Source organism: Drosophila ananassae, chromosome 2L (assembly GCF_017639315.1).
Source record: "Drosophila ananassae strain 14024-0371.13 chromosome 2L, ASM1763931v2, whole genome shotgun sequence".
Taxonomy (NCBI): domain Eukaryota; kingdom Metazoa; phylum Arthropoda; class Insecta; order Diptera; family Drosophilidae; genus Drosophila; species Drosophila ananassae.
In genome coordinates this window covers 13,220,860-13,240,431 of record NC_057927.1, presented here as the reverse complement: position 1 = coordinate 13,240,431, position 19,572 = coordinate 13,220,860, and the positions used below count along the sequence as shown (strand labels likewise).

At 46.6% G+C, this 19,572-nt stretch overlaps 2 protein-coding genes across 5 annotated transcripts; one reads left to right on the top strand and one right to left on the bottom strand.

Moving 5' to 3' along the window:
- The first annotated feature begins 7 nt into the window (after positions 1-7).
- LOC6499477 (transcription intermediary factor 1-alpha) lies at positions 8-15,756 on the top strand. 4 transcript variants are annotated; one of them, XM_032449985.2, is made up of 10 exons: positions 8-923; positions 9,864-11,235; positions 11,353-11,436; positions 11,497-11,882; positions 11,940-12,069; positions 12,135-12,403; positions 12,467-12,641; positions 13,170-13,530; positions 13,598-13,721; positions 13,777-15,756. In XM_032449985.2, exons 1-10 carry the CDS (start codon positions 690-692, stop codon positions 14,020-14,022), a joined length of 3,381 nt encoding a protein of 1,126 aa, XP_032305876.1. In that variant the 5' UTR covers positions 8-689; the 3' UTR covers positions 14,023-15,756. The 4 variants fall into 4 exon arrangements, with proteins under 4 accessions (XP_032305876.1, XP_032305877.1, XP_032305875.1 ...); XM_032449986.2 differs by having other exon boundaries at positions 9,864-11,241; positions 13,194-13,530; XM_032449984.2 differs by having other exon boundaries at positions 9,864-11,241.
- On the bottom strand, positions 14,454-19,361 carry LOC6501104 (meckelin). Its single transcript, XM_044718038.1, has 7 exons — positions 19,011-19,361; positions 17,790-18,745; positions 16,555-17,735; positions 16,326-16,494; positions 16,183-16,270; positions 15,968-16,131; positions 14,454-15,908 (listed from the first exon to the last, which is right to left on the bottom strand). The coding sequence occupies exons 1-7, from the start codon at positions 19,267-19,269 to the stop codon at positions 15,828-15,830; spliced, it is 2,898 nt and encodes a 965-aa protein (XP_044573973.1). The 5' UTR covers positions 19,270-19,361; the 3' UTR covers positions 14,454-15,827.
- Positions 19,362-19,572: the final 211 nt, after the last annotated feature.

Below are 19,572 nucleotides of genomic sequence, written 5' to 3'. Positions count from 1 at the left end.
AAAATGGCGACGCATCAAAAAAAAAACGCCGTGTTTTCGCTAGGTAATTTTGTTACTGGTAGCTGGTGATAAAAATTCAGAGTGCTTGCAACGGTAAACAATTTTGCGGACTCCGCCTCCGTACTAAATGCCAAATTAATGGCACTTCGGAGCATTGAAAATTAGTAATTAAATCGGGAAAAATAGCGTCTGGTGCAAGCCGAGACGAGACGGACGAGAGTGTGTATGTGAAACGAAAGTTGTGCGAGAAGAAGATTGGACGAAGCGGAGAGAAAATTTTTTTGCAAAGCCAGCGCTGTCGAAGGTGAAATGAAAAGCCAGTATCCCAGCCAGGGCAAATGAAAACTCTGCCCAGAAACAGCACCGTGGAGCTGTAGAATATTAGTGAGACGAAAACGAAACAGTCAGCGAAAGCGAGAATAAGTAACAATTTTGTGAAAATCGTACAGCTAATTGGCGTTCGGCCGTTTGGCGTCTCAAGTGTGTGTTTGTGCGCGCGCTTGTGTCTGTGAGCTGGTTGTGCATTGGAATGGTTTGAAGGAGTGGACCACACGACACACAGAACATATATATCGGCATAGCAATAGCATAATGCTATTGGAGGGCGCCTAAAATCGTCCACTCTATAATTAGTCGTCCGCCCACATCCCAACCACACCCCGTTCGTCGCCGCTAAAGGCAATTGCGCCATGGATCTGGACCTGGAGCATCTGAAGAACGATTTCCTGCCTTTGATCGCGGGCATCAAGCAGGAGCAGCTGGACGCAGTGCCCACGGATGTCCTGCCGCAGATAGGCCTGAACAATATGGGCGCCACAGCGACGGCCAGCAGCGGAGGAGGAGGAGGAGGAGCACCCACTACATCCACGTCCTCCTCGAGCACCTCCTCCGTGAGCAATCCCTGCGACAGTGCCGAGAAGCGGGTAAGCCAAGTCCCACGTGCTGCCGAATTGTTTTGATTTTTACATTTCTTATCACTGGTGGGGGGCAGTTCCCCCCCACCCCCATTGATTTCTCTCCGGTCTCGTGCGAAAAGTATTCCTTATCTTTCTCCCCCAGTCGAGGCAGACAAATAAATAAGCAAACAAACAAACTAAAGCCAAATAAAGTGTTTCACTTTCGCGTCTCTGTCCCAGTCACCGTTCGACTCTCTCTCTCACACATGGCATGTAAGTGTGTATGTGTGTGTGTCTGTGGTGGAGCTTCTTGTTTGGAGATCAGCTGCAGCTGTCACTAATGGCTCTCTTTTTCTCACTCTCTTTGGGAGAGAGGTAGCCTTCATGCATGAGATCCCCTTACCGCTACAGTGAGACTTCCTTCGAGTAAATTTCGAATAAAATTTCAATCAAGAGTTAGTTTTCAAGAAGTCCCACTGTAGAGCCTCGAATATCTCCTCTTCTTCGTTTTCAGCAAACAACTTTTTCGTGAAGTGCCGTGCCCGGGGCCGGGGCTGCTCTTAAGTGGCCACTCTCTCTCTGGAATGGGATGCACTTCATCCGTTGCTCTGTCAATCATGTCAGTGAGTGCTGTAGTCGGTACTCAAGACCTTAGCTCCGGAACCCTGGATCTCTGAATGGGTCTGGTTTGGAGTGCAAAGTAAATTCCTAGCCTCTTTGAGGAATTAAATTCAAGAATTTATTAATTTTCTCTGAAAATGTCACTGAATATGAAACAAAGTATGAGTTCAAAGGGCGCCTCCGGCCGGACGCACTTCTCCGGGCAATAGAGGAATATGCGATGAGGCATGCATGCGACAGGTTGTAATTAAATTGCCATGGAAACGTATTAAAGGAAAAGCCTTCCACAAAGTGCTGCCACAGCCAGTGCTTGTCCCTCTCCAACACAAAACCCCTAAATGACTTCCACGTATTTCCCTTTAATGATGAACAATTAACTCTAATTTGATGGGAAATATGCAAGCACAGCGAAATAGAAGCCGAAAAAAAGTCAAGTTCCTAATTAACTTGATTACCTTGCAATCGGGTCGCAGAGATCTAGGAAAAGGTGGCTCTTCCCACCTGCCGCGGTGGCTCTACCTACCTGCGAGGCAATGTCCTGCCACCACAAACCTGTTATACATCCTGGAACATTATTTCTTAAATAAATGACTAAAAATTAAGAGTTAAATGGAGTTAAAGTGTTTTAATCTTTTAGAAATATCTACATGTTTCTTTTTACCTTTAACCCTAACCTTTAGAATCTTCATAATATTTCTCTAAATGTTTTTTTTTTAGAGAAGTCCTACTGGTAATCCACGGGATACACATTTTAATTGCTTTTCCCGGGCAGCCGGGCAGCTGGGCAGCCGGTGGGCGTTAGGCCGACCTAATCCATCCATCGACGTCCATTGCGTAATTAAAGTTGACTCCTGGATGCGAGAGAGAGAGAGAGAGAGAGAGAGGAACGGAAACAGAGACTCTGACTGGGACCAAGGACCAGGGACAAGGGCAACCAACATGTGTGTGTGTGTCAGTCGCACTCCTGGGCGGGGGATTAGGTGCTCTACACAGGACATAATCCGATCACAAAAAGAGGATTATAACCAACAACAGCAGCAATTGTGCAGTCAGCCATGGCAACGAAATTGACGTAACTTTAAATTGGCAAGGGGGCGGGGGATCAGTCTGGGGGCGTGGCAGAGTCTGGAGGTCGCATAAAAGGAGCATACAAGGAGCAAAGTTTCAGTAATCCGCCTTAAGAGTCCTGAGAAAGGAGCTCTCCAGGCTCCTCGACAGAAACATTTTTAAGCTGCCTTAGCCTTTCAGAGATTCTGTCTGCCACACCCACTGCTATATAGTAGGCCTATGCCTACGCCCACATTGGTAATATCATCGGTCGGGGCCTCGCCTAGCCTGCCCTGCCCTGGCTGGGAAGTCTTACCGGTTTCTGTATCCATTTCTGGCGAGGAGTCGCCATTTTGGAAAATATTTGCACGTAAACATGTGGAGGGCAGGAGGAGGTAGCAGAGCGGAGTGCAGTATTCGTCTGTTGATGTCATGGCCTCCGGGAGCAGGAACAATTGCATCGGGTCACAAAAAGAACCGCAAACCACAGCAGCAACGGCTGCAGCAGCAGCGGCAGAAGCAGCAACGGCAACGGCTTTGGTAAGCTCCAGAGACCAGAAACCGAGGGCCACCAGCTCGTCGGACCGACGCAACCGCAACCAGCCCGGCCCACCGTCGCCATCAAACGTCGTCTGCAGCAGCAACAGCAGTAGAAGCCCCGGGGCCTTGGGGGCTCCAAATCCGGGGAGCAGCCGCCAGCTCAGTCCGTTCATTAGTTTGCGGTTTCCTGGTTTTCGTTTCGGTTCGCTCCACGTCTTCCATATACCGCCCCCGGGGCAGGGGACACTGGGGCAGGAGGTATTTTCAATTTTGAATTTATGCTCTGGAGTTGATTGGAAATAATAATTACCAAAAACCGTCTCTAGATGTCTGTTTTTGGTTTAATTTGTTGTTGAAAGAGGTACTGGTGCTACCTGTACCATATTTTTGGATAATCCGCCAATATTTCATAACAAAAGATCTTTCAAAATTCTTCTTAAATCAACAGTCTGCTATTGTCTTTGGCACCAGCTGCTTAAATATTGCGAAAAATTTATATTTTGTGGCTCTAATAGGAGCTCTTATAGATATAGAAGATATATATTATAGATCTAAAAGATAGAAACCCTGGCAGACTTGTCAGACTTTCAACTACCTTGTCAAAAAGGGTCGCCCCAAATGATGATGTTTCTTTGGAAAAGTCATTTTTGGTTTCCATAAAAAGCGTCTTTCGGCAGTCGCCCCCATCCTTTTTAATGGCCTCCATCGATTTTCTCATAAAATAAAGTAAAACTTTTCTGTTTTCTGTTTTCTGGTCGTCTTGCGTGCCGTTTACGATTTCCATACAATTAAATCTTTACGACTCTGGCTCCGAAGATCTCAAGGATTCTTTAATGACACTCCTCGTAAACAGTCCTCCGTTTATTTATTATTTAAAAAACATGTGATTTCTCTCTGTGTAGGTATCTACGTTAATCCGCAATCAAATACATGCTTTTTATGGAGCCATTCCCCAGCAATTTATACATTTTTTTTTTTGTGGCTGGAATTGCGTTATGAAATGTAATGTGAGGTCATTAGGGTTGCCCATTAGGTGGGGGGTGGGGAGGAGTGGCCACCACCACCCGCCTTCCATTCCGGGCCGGAAATTGCAGCGACGTTGGCCGGATATGTTCGCGATTAAACCGAATGGGCAATGTCCCAAAAATGATGTCCTAGGCACCTCCAGTACCTCCAGTACCAGATAGAAATTGGACTTTTGTTCACACTGTACTTTATTTCAATTGAATATTTATAATTTGGATTTATTTATGTTGCATCTGGTTGGGGCTCCACCATTAATATTTATCAGCTGCTGCACCTTTCCTGCAACTGGCCCCTGCAACTCGCATAAATCGCAGCAGCTTTTGGCCCGGCCCCGCCTTGGCCCCGCCACCACCTTCAGGTGCAATCAAGTTTTTCGCTTTTATTACAGGGGAGTATAATATATTTTATACAACGTTATACGGCTCTATATCTCCCCCCAAGCTCCAAGCTCCAAGCCCTCAGCAGCCATTTTGGAGAGCGTTATGTCTTTGAGATTTCAGTTTACTGCCCGGGCCTCATAAATATTTCAAGAGCAAGTACGAAAAGAGGGGGGATTTATGGTCAGAGAAGAGTATCGTGAGGTTGATGGACCTGTCCCTGTCACCTGAGTCCTAGCCCTCATTGGGTTTTGGATGAATCATTCTGGAATGGAACTCCTCTGCCCTCCATTAATTATTGTTATCATATCGGTTCCATATCAGAGCTAATGCGTTGCAATTTTCCACTCCTGGAGAGCAGTACATACCTGGAAGGCATTGCAAATTCGACTCGTAGCATATCCAATCCATTTGATTCGACCAAAATGGGCAACCAGGTCTGAGAACTATGGGACTTGCATTTTAATCATTTTGACATAAATTGAATATTTTAATTAAAGCGAAGGTATTCAGTTAACTGATAGCCAGAGATGTAGGCAGATTGCAGCAAGCGTAATTAGTTCTCTGGCTTTGTTGATTCAAAGGATTCTGCTGCTGTCCTAAAGTTCAAAGGACACTCACGCATACATAGATGGCCAGTGCCATCTGATGCCTGCCCTTTGAGATGCAAATTTGCAAAATAAACGATATTGATGTAGGAGCAACAATAAACAAACGGGCAACATCACAGGGCGCCCCTATCCTCCGCCCGCCCGATGGCCTGAAATTCGAAGAAATCGAGAAAGGACCACCAGCATCTCTCTCTCCTATCGGCTGGGCCGAGCCTGCAGGACGCCCCATGATGCATGCATCAAATTTCACTGATTTATGGCTTGGTCAGCGGGCGGTAGGCGGCCGGATGTGGGTGGTGGCCAGTGGGCGGTACATAGCTCGGTCTATGGGCAGAGGCAACGCCCACAGTTGCAGCATCAAAAGGGCAACAGCAACTGCAACTGCAACTGCTGGTTGCACAACAGACACTGCCATCCGGAATATGCCACAAGTTGCCTCAAATCGTATTAAAAGTTAAATTCAATTTCAAGCCTTTCACAGGCTTCGAGCTTTATTACCTGGAATTTGTGCGACAAGGAAAACCTTTTATCAGGAGCCAGGAGCCACAAATGGGATTCCAGCAGACATCCAGATAGTGGGGGAGTAGGAAATGGCAGCAGGTGGCAAAATAATCTCGTTTCTTAAATATCAGCTACTCAGAATTAAACAAAGAATGTTTTTTCCATCAAAGTAGTATTAGGTCTAATAACAGATCTTAAAATAAAATAGAGAAAACCTCATTAATGAAGAAGAATACTAGTAACGAAAGGCTATCCTTATTGTCACAGCCAAAAAATCATGCTTTTAAATATTTTCCCTTTAAAGTAGTATTCTAAGTCCAGAGGATTAATTAAAGATCTTAAAATAAAATAAACAAACCCTCTTTATGAAGAATAATACCAGTACCGAAATTACATCCTTGTTGAAGTCACAGTTTTAGGATAATCTTTCTAAATTTCTTTCCATTCAAATAGTAATAGGTCTAATACCAGATCTTAAAAATAAAATAAAGAAAACCTCTTAATGAAGAAAACTACCAGTAACGAAAGACAATCCTTGTGGTCACAGCCAAGTTACAGCCAAGAAATCATGTTTTCAAATGTTTTTCCATTAAAATAGTCTTAGGTCTAATACCATATCTGAATAATCATATGAAAAACCTTTTGATGAACCAGTAACCAGTACCAGTAACGAAAGTGCTTTCTTGTTAAAGTCACAGCCAAAGATTAATCTTCTTAAATTTGTTTCCTTTCAAATAGTATTAGGTCTAATGCCAGATCTAAAAATCAACTAAAAAAAATCTCTAAATGAAAAAAACTACCAGTAACGAAAGATGGTAACAATTTTTGTGACGAAATAATCCATTAATGGTATACAAAAAAAATAATATATTTAAAAGATAATCTTATCACTAGCTCTAAGCTACAAAGATAATTCCGGGTTGAGTTTTCCAATTTCCGGGATACTATCAGGCAGGCCATAAGGTCATAAGGTCACCTCTCAAAAACTTCAATCAAAATCAAAAATTTTAAATTCAAAACTGTTCGCTTTCTGCTCGCTGTGTGGGACCCCCTGGGGAGGAGAGACAGAATCCAATTTTCGGGTGGGTGCACGGAAGAATTAATGGAATTATGGCTGCCTCAGAAAATGGATTTCGGATGTGAAATGTGTCTGAGGGATGTCAGTATTCGGACTTTTAACTTTTAACCGATTCTGGCCTTGTCACAGAGCCAAAACAGTGGCGGAGAGTGGCGGGTGGAGATAGAATACAGTTGTAGAACTTCTTTCATTTTATTTCTGCAACAAAGTTTTCTGTATGACTAACGAGAGACTCGGAACTTTTTCAAATAAATTTCAAATTAAATTTGGTGAAAGCCTTTTAAAGTCTTTCATTCAACTGGGAGGAGAAGCAAACTTTTTTAGAACTTACTTTCATCAAAATTACATCAATCATAACTGCACTCATTCAGCCCGTTGTCATGCCGCCATTCCATCATTTCTCATTTCTAGTGCTTCCGAATGGATGTTGCCTCTGCCTCTGTGGCTGCCTCGTTGTGGCACTACGAGGGCATCCTTTCAACATTTTCTAATTGAAATTGATTTAAGAGTTATTTTTGCGTTTGACTTTTTTCAGTTTCTGGCATCTATACGTGCCTTTTTGATGTGTTTTGATGCCTGGTCTGCCGAACTAATGGTCTGCGTGATTGGAAGACCCAACTAATGGGGGAGATATGCCAGACTCTAAGGGGGAATAGGGTTAATTGGTACGAAAAAAGGCACAATTCTTTGATTTTTTGTAGATCGACTATCGAATTTAATACATAATCAGTTTTCTTGGGTATCCTTGGTTGGTTTTTAGAACTTTTTAAAGTAAATAATTGTTTATTTTATATTTTATTACCAGCCTTACCTCTTATATTATTATCAGAAATTGTTTCCTAAATTTCAAAACAATCAAAACATAAGAAAAGTTAAGAAAACTCTTGAGATGAAACTTTGTATCTTTGAAGTGGAAAACTTTTTCAAGCAATTATTATTATTAAAATAAATATAAAAAAATAAGCTTAGTAAGAATTTATTTGCCAGTGACTCGGTTGATTGAAAAATCTATTAATTCGAATTACTGGCAAAAAAGCATTCTTGAAATGCCTGCCACATGTTGCCTGCCTGTCCGGCAGTTTATTTCGTCTGGGATGCTACGGACATGCCCACATCTAGATACATATATGTACCATTTATATATGTACACTTGGAAGAGTATATAGTACTTGGGCCTGTATGTTGTGTGCATCTCATGTTGTAGGTGCGGGCCGAGAAAACGAGTTTGCTACCCGCTTCCAGTCGAGCCAAGTCATGGCGTTGCCATTGGAAGCATGGGGGTAGCAGCTGGTTTTTCGCCACACATTTAATGGCCTGCTCTGGGCCAGTGCCGCTGCCGCGGGTCTTGGGCAACTCTAAGTGGGTTGCGCGGAACCGATCCGATCCAACCCGACCCGACCCGACCCGAACCGAACTGAACCACCGAGCGCGATCCGAGACCGAGCCCGAGCCCTGGCCGTGACGGGAAGAGCCGAGCCGGAGGGGAGAAGGCCTCCGGTTCCATGATAAATGGCTCTCAAGTGGGACGCAGCCTTCCGAGCACTCCACTCCGAGCCGCCTCCGCCATTGCTGTGTCCCCCCTGCGGCGCTCCACTGGCCACCGCCATGCGTGGGCATGAGCTCCCAAAAAAAACACACACAAGTGGCCAAGTTGGTAGTGGCTTTTAAGAGAATAAACGGAGTTTAAAGAGGTACTACTTGTAGCACATTTTGTTGCAAGAATTCTAAACAAGTCTACATACCAAGAATTAATAAATAATTTTTGTATTTAAGATTTATTAATTATTTAAAAATAAATCTATCACACTCGCCCCAAGTGTCTGGCCCGAAATGGATGTTTCTTGCATGATTTATGAGCTCCCGCCGCCGCCGCCGAGGTGCTTCGAAAGCGGCGAGATGAGTTGGCCTGGCCTGGCCGCCTCTGGAGGAAAGTGTAGAGAAACTTTCTTTCCGACGGAAGATGGATCGCTGGATCGGCTTCAGTGCTTGGATCCGTGTTCGAGAAATGGTTAGAGCTGCAGCTCTCGGTCCTGCTGTCCTTTTCCGCTCGCCTACTTGGCAATGTCCGGAGTCCAAACTCCTCCTTCATGCTGTCGTGGCGCATTCAATCAATGTCTTTGGCATTTCCGCTGCTGTACACTGGAAAGATGCCATATATATATACATCTCGCACAGGCACCAGCACCAGCCCAGCTCAGCCAGAGGGGCCTCTGCATGTAAAACACTCGCACACCAATGCCAGAATCTTTATCGAGCAGTAACATAATCAATCAATTGGATTTATGTGCGCCAACTCGAGATAAATCTAATCAATCTTCGCCAGCGACATTCCGAGACAGAGGTGGGACTGGGACTGGGACTGGGCCGTGGAGCAAGGGAAGCTCAGCTTCCACTCCTCAGAGGGGCACTCCCATCCCTCCATTGCCAGTCTCCCCCAAAAGTGGCTGCGATTAAATTTAAGAAAAATGTCAGACAGGCTGTTGGGAGATGATCATGACCCTGGAATGGAACTTTCCTTGGCAAATCTTAGTAGGCTTAGTAGTCTAAATCACTACTGCCAGTCTTGAAGTAAAAAGCAATCCTGTGCCTGGAACTATGCCTAAAAAGCGCCAGGCAATAGGCCGATATACTCCTCAGGCCAAGAGGAAAAGAGCACTCCGGGCTAGCCAACGAAATCAATCGAATCATCATCAAAATCAATATGAAATAAAAGTAATTTCAGGTCTAAAAGCTCAACTGATAAGTCATAGACTAGAGAGACTACAGAGACTATGTAGATTAGATGGTGAACCCCCTGAACCTGACATGAAGATGACCTTTCTAACGCCTTACAAGATTACATGTCTGGTCTTTACATCAAAGTATTCAAATAGAAAGAGAACCTCTCTGGAATCATGATGGTTATACCCTCATGGCCAGGCCAACCTTATCGGGGCATGGGAAGATAAGATTAGATAGGATCAGTCCATAGATCGAAGTGAAAGTGCCGGTCTGGTATTATCCGTACATGACTTTATGGCTCAGGCCATTACGCTTATCGGGAGTTGTTTAGAAACATGTTAAGAGTGCCCTTGAAGGAAGTTATCTAATAAAATAGTATTATTTGATTCCATAAGGATTATGTATTTATTTAACAGAGTTCTCTATTTCTTTTCTTGCCACACAGTCGGAATCCAACTCCTCGGCATCCGCCAAGTTCACACTGTTCAAGTGCGTCTACTGCGCCCAGCTACTCGGCTCCAACGATCGGCCCAAGCTACTGGAGTGCCTCCACGTGGCCTGCGCCCAGTGCGTCAGCACCAAGTTCTCCGAGCTGGACCGCTCCATGCCGCCGCTCATCCACTGTCCGGTGTGCGACAACGCCTCCCAGAACGAGTTCATCGTCGATAATCAGTTCTTGATCGAACAGTGCACCACCGAGGGCGATGGCGCCGGAGGAGGGGCCACTGGCGAGGGCCTGAAGAGCGCCGCCGCCGCCACCATCCAGTGCAGCAGCTGCTCCGACGGAGCAGTGGCCACCTCGTGGTGTGTCGACTGCTCGGAGTACATCTGCGACAGCTGCGTGCAGGCACATCAGCGGCTAAAGATCACCAAAGACCACACCATCAAGCCGAAGGACGAGGCCAACAACGAGCAGCTGGCCGGAGCCGCCGGCGTGGACAAGCTGCACATGTGCCAGCTGCATCCGCAGGAGAAGCTATCGCTCTTCTGCGAGACCTGCGACAAGCTCACCTGTCGCGACTGCCAGCTCAGCGATCACCGGGACCACAAGTACAAGTTCGCCCACGAGATCGCCACAGAGTCGCGTCAGGCGCTGTCCACTTTGGTCTCCGAGATAAACTACAAGCGCTTCCTGCTCTCCTCGGCCACCAAGGTGATCGACGACCGCCAGCAGCTCATCCACGACAAGAAGAAGGACCTCATCAAGGAGATCACAGCCATGGCGGTGAAGATCACCAACACAGTCAACACCCGGGGCAAGCAGCTGATCATGCGACTCAACGAGGTCTGCGACAGCAAACTGAAGGTCCTGGTGGAGAAGAAGGAGACACTCCAGCTGCTGTCCGACAACACCGATCACTGCATCGAGTTCATGCAGAATGCGCTGGAGAAGGGCAGCGACTTTGCCATTCTCTCCAGCAAGAAGTCGCTGGTCCGCCATCTGCAGAAGCTCAAGTGTCAGCGGGCTGACATACCCAATCCGGAGATTCCGGTCCGGATTCAGGTTCAGCTGAACCAGGTCTCCGATCTGCAGAAGGTCATCTCCCAGCTGGGCATCATCATTGTGGATGGCAAGCCGTATCCGCCCACAGCATCCCCGAACGGCACTCCCCAGCCGCCGCCTCGCCAGCCGCCCAGCCCCAACATGGCTCCACCCCTGCGACCCGGACTTCCGCCCGGCATGCCGGCTGGTCTCTCGCCCAACGGACCGCCCGTCAACTTTGGTCCCCAGAACGGACCGCCGCTCTACAGCAATGCCGCCCAGCAGCAGTTCAACAATCTGTCCATCAGTCGCTCCTTTCCGGGCGATGGGCCAGGTAAGGGTAGGAAACTGTTTTCATTTCTTCGCTTTTATTTTTTAAACCCGATAGTGGTGGCTTTTATTTTCCAAGAAGAACTGAAAAGTTCATAATGAGTTTTTGTATCCATTGCAGTTCGATTCGGAGCAATGCCGCCAGTGGGCATGCAGCGACATGGCCAACCCCACGTCAGCTCCTCCACGCATCCCCAGAACATGGGTAAGTCCCGTCCCAGGCGAGGTGAGGCGGAAAACTAATTCGTTTCGCTGCCTATTTCAGACATCAGCCTGCGGGGATTGTTAAACAATCAGGCGGCACAGAGCCCCAATGCCCACATGGCATTCAATGGCCCGCCCAGCTATCCCGGCGGACCGCAGGGAGCACCGTCACCGGCCCACCAACAGATGGGCCCCCAGATGCGGCCGCATTTCATGCCCGGCCAGCAGGGCTTCTCGCAGGGCGGTGGCCCCGGAGGCGGACCTCGCGATACCAGCTTCATGAACAGCAATGCACGATTCCAGTCGCAATACCAGCGCATGGCCAGTCACGCCCAGCAGGCGGCTGCAGCAGCGGCCTTGGCTGGAGCTGCGGGCGCCGGAGGCGGTCAGATACCGTCTCCGGGCTCATTACAACGCCCACAAATGATGCCCAATCCCATGCAGAATGTAAGTGTACACCATTACCATAAAAAATTCTTCTGATTTCTTCCATTTTTGATGCAGTCGTTGGGGTTTCATGGGAGCCAGGCTGGCTTTAGTGCCGGCCCACCGCAGACCTCGCCGCAACTAGGCGGCGGCGGCATGCACAGCCTGGCCAAATGGCACATCCCGCAATCCGCGCAGCAGTCGAACAGTGAGTAACACGAAATGGCCTTTCCAGGAGTCCTGAAATATACATTTTTTTTGGAAATATTTCAGTGTGTTCGCAGCAGGGGCCCCTTTTGCCTTTTGCGAATGGCCGCCAGACGTCGGAAAATTTTAAAATCTCACTGAAATCTCCCAACACGCTCAAGAACAGCACCCCGCCCAGCCTGGGGGGCGGCGGTGCAGGTCTCCCCGGCGTCAGTAATGGATCGTCCGCCAGTGCACAGTTGAATGCCGCTGCTCTCGGTTTGGGACCAGCCGTTTCGATTCTCTCCAACGTCACCTCGACGAATCCAAAGACACCCAGTCCCAGCACACATGAAGTACGTCGATTACTGAACATCCTGAGTCCGCTTACTAATCTCTTTCCTAATCTTGTGCTGCAGAATACCAAGGACTTCACGGAGCCCATAGACAAAGTGCGCGATGACTCGATCAACGATCTGATCGCCACTATCGCCAAGCTAGACTCGAACGGGGTGCAGGTGCTGCCGGAGGGTCGCACCAAGACCACTTCGCCGCAGGTGCACAGCTCCACAGATCTGTCCAACACCCAGGAAGGTGAGTACCTCTCGGCGCTAGTGTTTGGGCGTCGTGTGCTCCATGTGCGTGTGGCGTTGTAGGTGCCGGACCGCCATTCGTAGAGAACGGTGGAGGTGATCGATTCGACCGACTTTTATTATCCGCTTGAATATCATTTAATTATAGCTTTTGGTGAAGGTTTTAAATACTTGTTTGCTTGAGACTTGGGCTTTATTTTGAAGTTACTATTTATTTAGCTGCCGATAGCTAGCTTACCGATTCAAATTCCAACAATTCTCATATAACTTTGCTCTCTTTATTTCTATTTTCAAACTGTCCGAATATAAACTCGCTTTCCAAACCAATCCAATCCAAACGCGTAATAAACGAAAATCGAATAAAATACTAACAATTAAACAACCAAAATTGCAACAAACACCCAAAACACATCCAAAAAACAAATGACAATTTACAATTCAAATCAAAACAACAATGCATACACGACACACCCACATGAAAACACATCATCCGTACAATGAATGCGCAAACCGAAACTAATCATATCAGTTAATAATAAAAATGAACAAAAAGACGACCCCAACGAGGACTGGTGCGCCGTGTGCCTGGACGGCGGCGAGTTGATGTGCTGCGACAAGTGCCCGAAGGTATTCCATCAGAACTGTCACATCCCCGCGATCAGTTCGCTGCCGGACGAGAGCGAGAGCTGGCAGTGCCTGTTGTGCGTCAATCTCAAGGAGCTGATCAAGATCGAGGGGGCCGACAAGGCGTCCACGGGTGAGCTAAGCCCCCTCGAGCTGCGCATCCTGCAGCGCATTTGCTTGGAGCTGTACTGCCAGTATGAGCAGAGTCTTAACTTCCGCGAGCCGGAATCCCCGGCCAATACATCATACTACGAGATTATTTCCAAGTGAGTTTAGTTTAGATAGTTTAGACCAAAGTTTAGATTTTATTTTATTAAATGTATATATTTGTAGCCCGATGTCATTAGATGTTATTCGCACTCGCCTGGATCCCTCCAGTCCCAATCACTACAAGGACATTGCAGGCTTTGTGTCCGACGTACGTTTGATTTTCAACAACACATACCTCTTCTACCAGGTAAGATGCTAATAATCCTTACCAGACACTCACTCATGACTTCTTAATCCGACAGGAGGATACCAAAACATACTCCAACGCCAAATACTTGGAGAACTTCTTTGAGGAGCAGCTGGCCAAGTGGTTGCCCAACTTCGAGGGCAGCAAGGTGGGCAAACGCAGTACTGCCAGCTCCCCTGGACTGGCTGGTATTGGATCGCCCATTGAGAACGGTCGCAAGAGTTGCGGCTCGGCCTCACTGGGCGATAGCGATGGCGCCTGCTTGCCACCCAAGAGAGCACGTCGGACGGTGCACGAATAGAACGAACTAAAGCCCGGCGGGGAGGGTGCAACTGGGGAGCAGCCGGGACTAGAGAAGGAGCAGCAGCGCCGCCAAGAAGAGCAGCAGCTGCTGGCGGGAATTTTGGAGCTGCCGGACCTTGATATGCCCCAGCGCCCACATAGTCTGGGCAGCAATATGATCCAGGAGAACGCCGACTACGTGCTTCAACTACTGCACGCTTACGCGGCTGCCTTCGGGTTGTAGATGACACTTGGGAGAGACTTGGTTCTCGGTTACACCATTGATGCATATCCAAATTCTCCCCTCCCCATTCTCCGTAGCGTAGCATAGTATTCTCTGTATTGTATATTGTAAGACCCTTACGTTTAAAGTTTTCACCTTAAACTTCTTGCCCCAATATCATCGCAAATCTCTGAAATGTGAAACTGTAAATAGAAAAGCCAAGCAAGTCATTTGATATGATTTTATTATTACATACAATGGAATAAATGGATTTCGGTATTTGAATTCAGATAATTGTAGCTAAAGTCTAAGTGTTGAATATCCGTAAATATTGATATGAATATTGATATATGTATACTTTGTAGAGAGAGATCCGGTAGAGATTTAAATTTAACTTTAAGTGTTCCTGTTTGGAGATCGAAAATCCTCATCCTGATTCTGATTTGAACGATTTGGATTTCGCGCAGATCTTTTTCATGCCCCATCTCTGTTGAAGTTGTATTGTATTTACTTTTGTGATAGCAAAAACAATAAGATGAACAAATTAACCATTATTCTTTAATATAGTTACTGTTAAGTTAGCTTCTGTGGCTCAGTTTCTCCATTCACCATTCGAATTTCTCATGTACGATATATATGTATTTATTGACCGCTAAACCATCCATCGTAGGATCCAATAGGGCTCATACCGCTCAACCCCCGCGACGCATACATTCTTATACCACTTAGGAAGACCCTCAACATAAGTTAGCCGCATTTTAGCATCCTAAGTTCCGCGAAAGAATCAAACCCCCTAAGGTACGGATAAGCAAAGCATAGATGTTTGGATGTTGTACGTTTGACGTCATACCATACAGTAGATGTAAGAAAAGGGTATCTAATGATTACCATTTTGATTAGATGGAGTCCGCAGACTTCCATAGGCGATGTAAATAATGATCCATACATGTAGTATACACATTTTCCAAACAGTATCCACTATTAAACACATACAATATCAAATTATCTTTAAATGGGTGTACATGTGTACGGTTTTCTATGATCACGGATCTAACCTATAACGTAAACCACACAAATCCGTGATGATGAAAAATATTTTCATAAAGAAACACTTTCAATGCAAGACACAAAGAGCAGACACGAACATAATCCTCAATGGACTACTAGAAATACGAAAACTAGACGGTAACTTACGGCTGCTAATCCTATCAATGCCACAATAGCGACGATGAGTGGAAAACCTATTCAAGAAATTATATAGCCATTCATATATCGATGTACGATGTTCCCAATTGAACGACAATGTGTGCTATCCTAGAAACAAAAAAGAAAAAGAAAAAGAAAATAAAACTACTATAAAGTAGATCATGCATAGCATCTGCGTATGTAATTGTATGTTAAATGTGAAACTATGGAAATTATTTTATCTGTTTTAGTCGATAAGTTTTACGATAAAAGATTAACCTCTGTATATGGATGTACTACTTACTATCAAGTGGATTATGAAATAAAACCAATGGCAAACCTTAATTTGATCCCTTCTATATCGTTTATATTGCAAAGAAACCGTCTTCCCGCAGATGTTGCTCTTCCTCCTGGGGCTACAATAGGAACCTCTCGTCGATGAGGGTCTTTCGAGAGACATTCCGTCGCACCCAATATCGAAATACAAAGCGAATTATCTAAGATTGGAATATAAGAGTTGTATTATCTGATCATCTGACTATAGTTCTCAACTAACCATATTAATAACACAAGCCCCGGCAGCTGCTATCAGAGTGCTAGTGGTTAGCAGATAGAGAGATAGGAGAACAAGGAGTTCTAGGACAAAGATGTTCAAATGATTTCCCAGAAGGAGCACCCTGGAGAAGCTCAGGGAATCATCAATGTAGAAAGTTCCTTTGTCTAAAAGGTTATAAGGATTAAAACACATTTAATAAAAATGTAGAATCTTACTTTCAGTAATATAATTATCGATTTCGCAGTTCAAAAATTGTTCCACAAAAGACTTCTCCTTGATGATGTAGTCCATGTCCTTGATGGCCTATAAGTCCAGTTCTCATTATACCATTTTATATAGATTTTTAATTAAATCTTACATGATCTATAAAGGCACAGAAGAAGCGATTAACACTCGCATAGGCTATGGAAGTGCGCTCCATTTGGCCATCCACACTGGGCACAATGTCCTTTTGGTAGAGAAGCGTCTGGGACAGACTGCCGGTCAGGCTGCGCTGGAAGGGCAAGAGCAGGCGCTCCAGGTAGATGCTGTAGAGGATATTAAAAAGTCACAATCCTCCATATATGATATGGTATTCAAGTACTTACTGCAAGTTCCTTGGTGGCAGGATAATATATGCTTGCTTGTCAGAATCCATAAGTAATCCCCGACGTCCGTACATGGTCTGGGTCCTTTGTAGCTGCAGGATCATAGAGGACATGTCAGTGTCAGCGAAGCCATGCGGGGATCTGCCATGAATATAATAGCCAAATCCCGGCTCAGTCAGCGAGAACAAAGAAATGTTGGCCAGACTACAGAGGTCGATGAACTTCTGCAGGGGATTGGCCACAAAGAGTCGATGGGCCAGTATTTGTAGAAAATAGGTGAGTAGGTAGATGGCCGATATCAGGAAGCAGCGGGAACCCAGCTCCCCGTGGGTGAATCGATCAAGAAATTGGTAGGCAGCGATTACGACAAACACCTGGCCCAAGGTGGAGTACTTCTGTTTCACGCTGAGCCGTATCCAGGAGTTGGCGGTGAAGAGGACTCGCCAAGCCGAGACACTGCTCTCGGCCACGAAAGTGCGGACACTGGAGCACAGTGAAGAGCTGTCCAGGTTCAGGCGCTGGCCCTCGCAGCTGCTTCTCGGCCGCTCCCAATCGATGAGGAATAACTCCAGCTGGCTGGAACGCCACAGGTGGATGACCAGGAACAGGAGCTGGAGCAGGCAGGCAGGATAGATGAGCAACTTCAGGAGGCGTGAATTGGAAGATTGCAGGATGAGAAGCAGGAGAGCAGTTCCCAATAAGGCATAAGCCACATTGCCGGCAAAATGCAGGAGAAATTCCATCAGGCTGTTCATCTGACAGAGGTCTGTCTTTCGCCGTCTTCGCAGATTTTGGAGGCGGAAGGCAGCAGCCGCAAGGGCCAGCAGCAAGAGCAGGGGCAGCGCCACTTCCAGGACCAACCATTCCCAGCCTCGTTTCACTTGCTCCTGGCTCATCCTTAAACGGAAAGGATAGAGCTGTGAAAGGGAACTGTTCCCAGAGCCCAATTCAATGTGCCGATAGCGCAGACGGATGATCGGGAGTCCCACTCTATCCGGCTGATCCTTGTCTACGGTGTAGTGGATCTCAAGATCCTCAACATAGCGCAAGGATCGGTACATCTGCAGCTTGTGGGCGTCCTCGTAACGCGGGACTGACGATTTTTGGAGTCGGTTGTCTCGTGGTGAGGCGGAAATGAGTTGGAATCTCTTGACCAACTGCCACTCTTCTGCTTGATTCCGCTGGAAAACAAGAGAGTTACAAATCCCAACTTAAATCCTTCATGAAATCCTTACCTGATTCTCTGGAGTTAGGGTTTCTATGAGCACTGGTAGTTGATGGAGCAGGAACTGCCAGTTGCTGCTAAAGTTCAAGTACACTGTAAAGAACTCATCATTGTCCTGCTGGGTAACCAGATCTATGAGCCGCTCGAGAGTCAACCTACAGGAGATCTCCGATTTCTCCTTCGGCAAGGAGAGCTGCAACGAAGGTGCTGCCTGCTGGCAGAGATTAACCGCCTCCAGGTCGAAGGAGCCCCACCGCTTTAGATTTCCACCCAGGCCGAAGGTAGTGCTGAAAAGACGCAGATCCTTCCGATCCGCCAACTGGAGCGTTTTCGACAGCAGCTCCTTGGTGGCGCGACCCTTTTTGTAGAAGAGGAACGGTTGCAGAGCTCGAGCCTGTTCCCCGGAGTGGGCGTACTTCATTACCACGTCTGAGACCTGGGTGAGCAGAAAGGCGCTGCACGGCGAATGCTTCTCCAGCGAGAAATGCGAAAGCACGCAAAGATTCGCCAAATGCTGACAGGCTGTATCATTCCTCAGGGTCAGGCAGAAGAAAGCCACAAACTTAAGGTCACCGAAGTTGGAGGGCGTATTGGAATTGGGCATGGCTTGCGAAAAGGAATTGTAATGCAAATACGGACGGAGCAGGGAGCTGGCTATGCAAAAGTCCTGAAAGCGGAAATTGTAGTTAAGATCACAGCTGCGACAGTCTCCTTCTGGGGTGGACGGATTCGTCTTGGTCAGGATAATTCCAGAAATAATAGGATGCACTGGCAGCTGGCTGGCGAAAACGGACGTGGAGTTCAGGTACCGATAGATGCAGACTGATGATGAGGGACGTGGCTGAGGTAGCCACACGGAAGTGCAGTTGTCATTCCTGTCCGGAGTACAGATTTCATCACAGGTGGGCCACTGTTTTCCCCGTTCGTAGATGGTTAGATGACCGATGGGACATTTGCATGAAAATTCTGGAAAAGATTAGGGAAGTATAGATGGTTTTTAAGGAAATAGATTATAATGTTTAGAGAGTTAGAGAAAAGGAGTAATAACTTTATAACTTTAAAGGTTCAAAAGAAGAAGGTATGTCCTAAATAATAACTGAAATTAATACAAACCACTTAATTTAATCACGCCATCTTATCATTCTTCAAATTTGAACTAAATTTCCTCTCATATGCACTCTTTTTGGTTTTGGAACACCTCCTATCTAAGTCCTGTTTGATCAATACTTACTGTCTGGCTGCAGTTTCCCCAAACCTCCATCTCCATGACCGAGTCCCGCCTCGTTGCACGGGGCACAGTCGAAGAGGTTGAGGTTGTAGTATTCATTCTTGAGGCACTGCTGGGGATTCTGGAAGCGGAAGGTGTGTGGCGTTGGCACCTGTGCGGGTGAAGATGGACTGGGAGTGGCCAGCGAACAGTTTCCGAGCTGGAGAAGCGCAGCTATCCATAGGAGGGGCACCAACCAGTTGTTGACCCGTGGGAAGCACATCGTTCTATTGTATTTTCTGGCCGGTTGCGGCGAAATTCAAATGGGAACTGAACCGAACCACATCGATTGCAGCTGCAATCGCCTCCAGGACTACCAAGGAGGCAAGTAAACAAGTCGAGGACCTAAGGTGGGCGCAATGTTGCCATAGCTACCCATTCCAACCCCAGGAAATGTGCCGGGCACGCATGCAAAATGGCCATTATACGTTGGGGTGGGCCAAGGTGGTACCTCCCTGCCAGGTGAAGAGGTCAAGCAAAGTTCTGGTAATAACCTGAGACATTTTGCGCCCTGGAATTGTCGCAA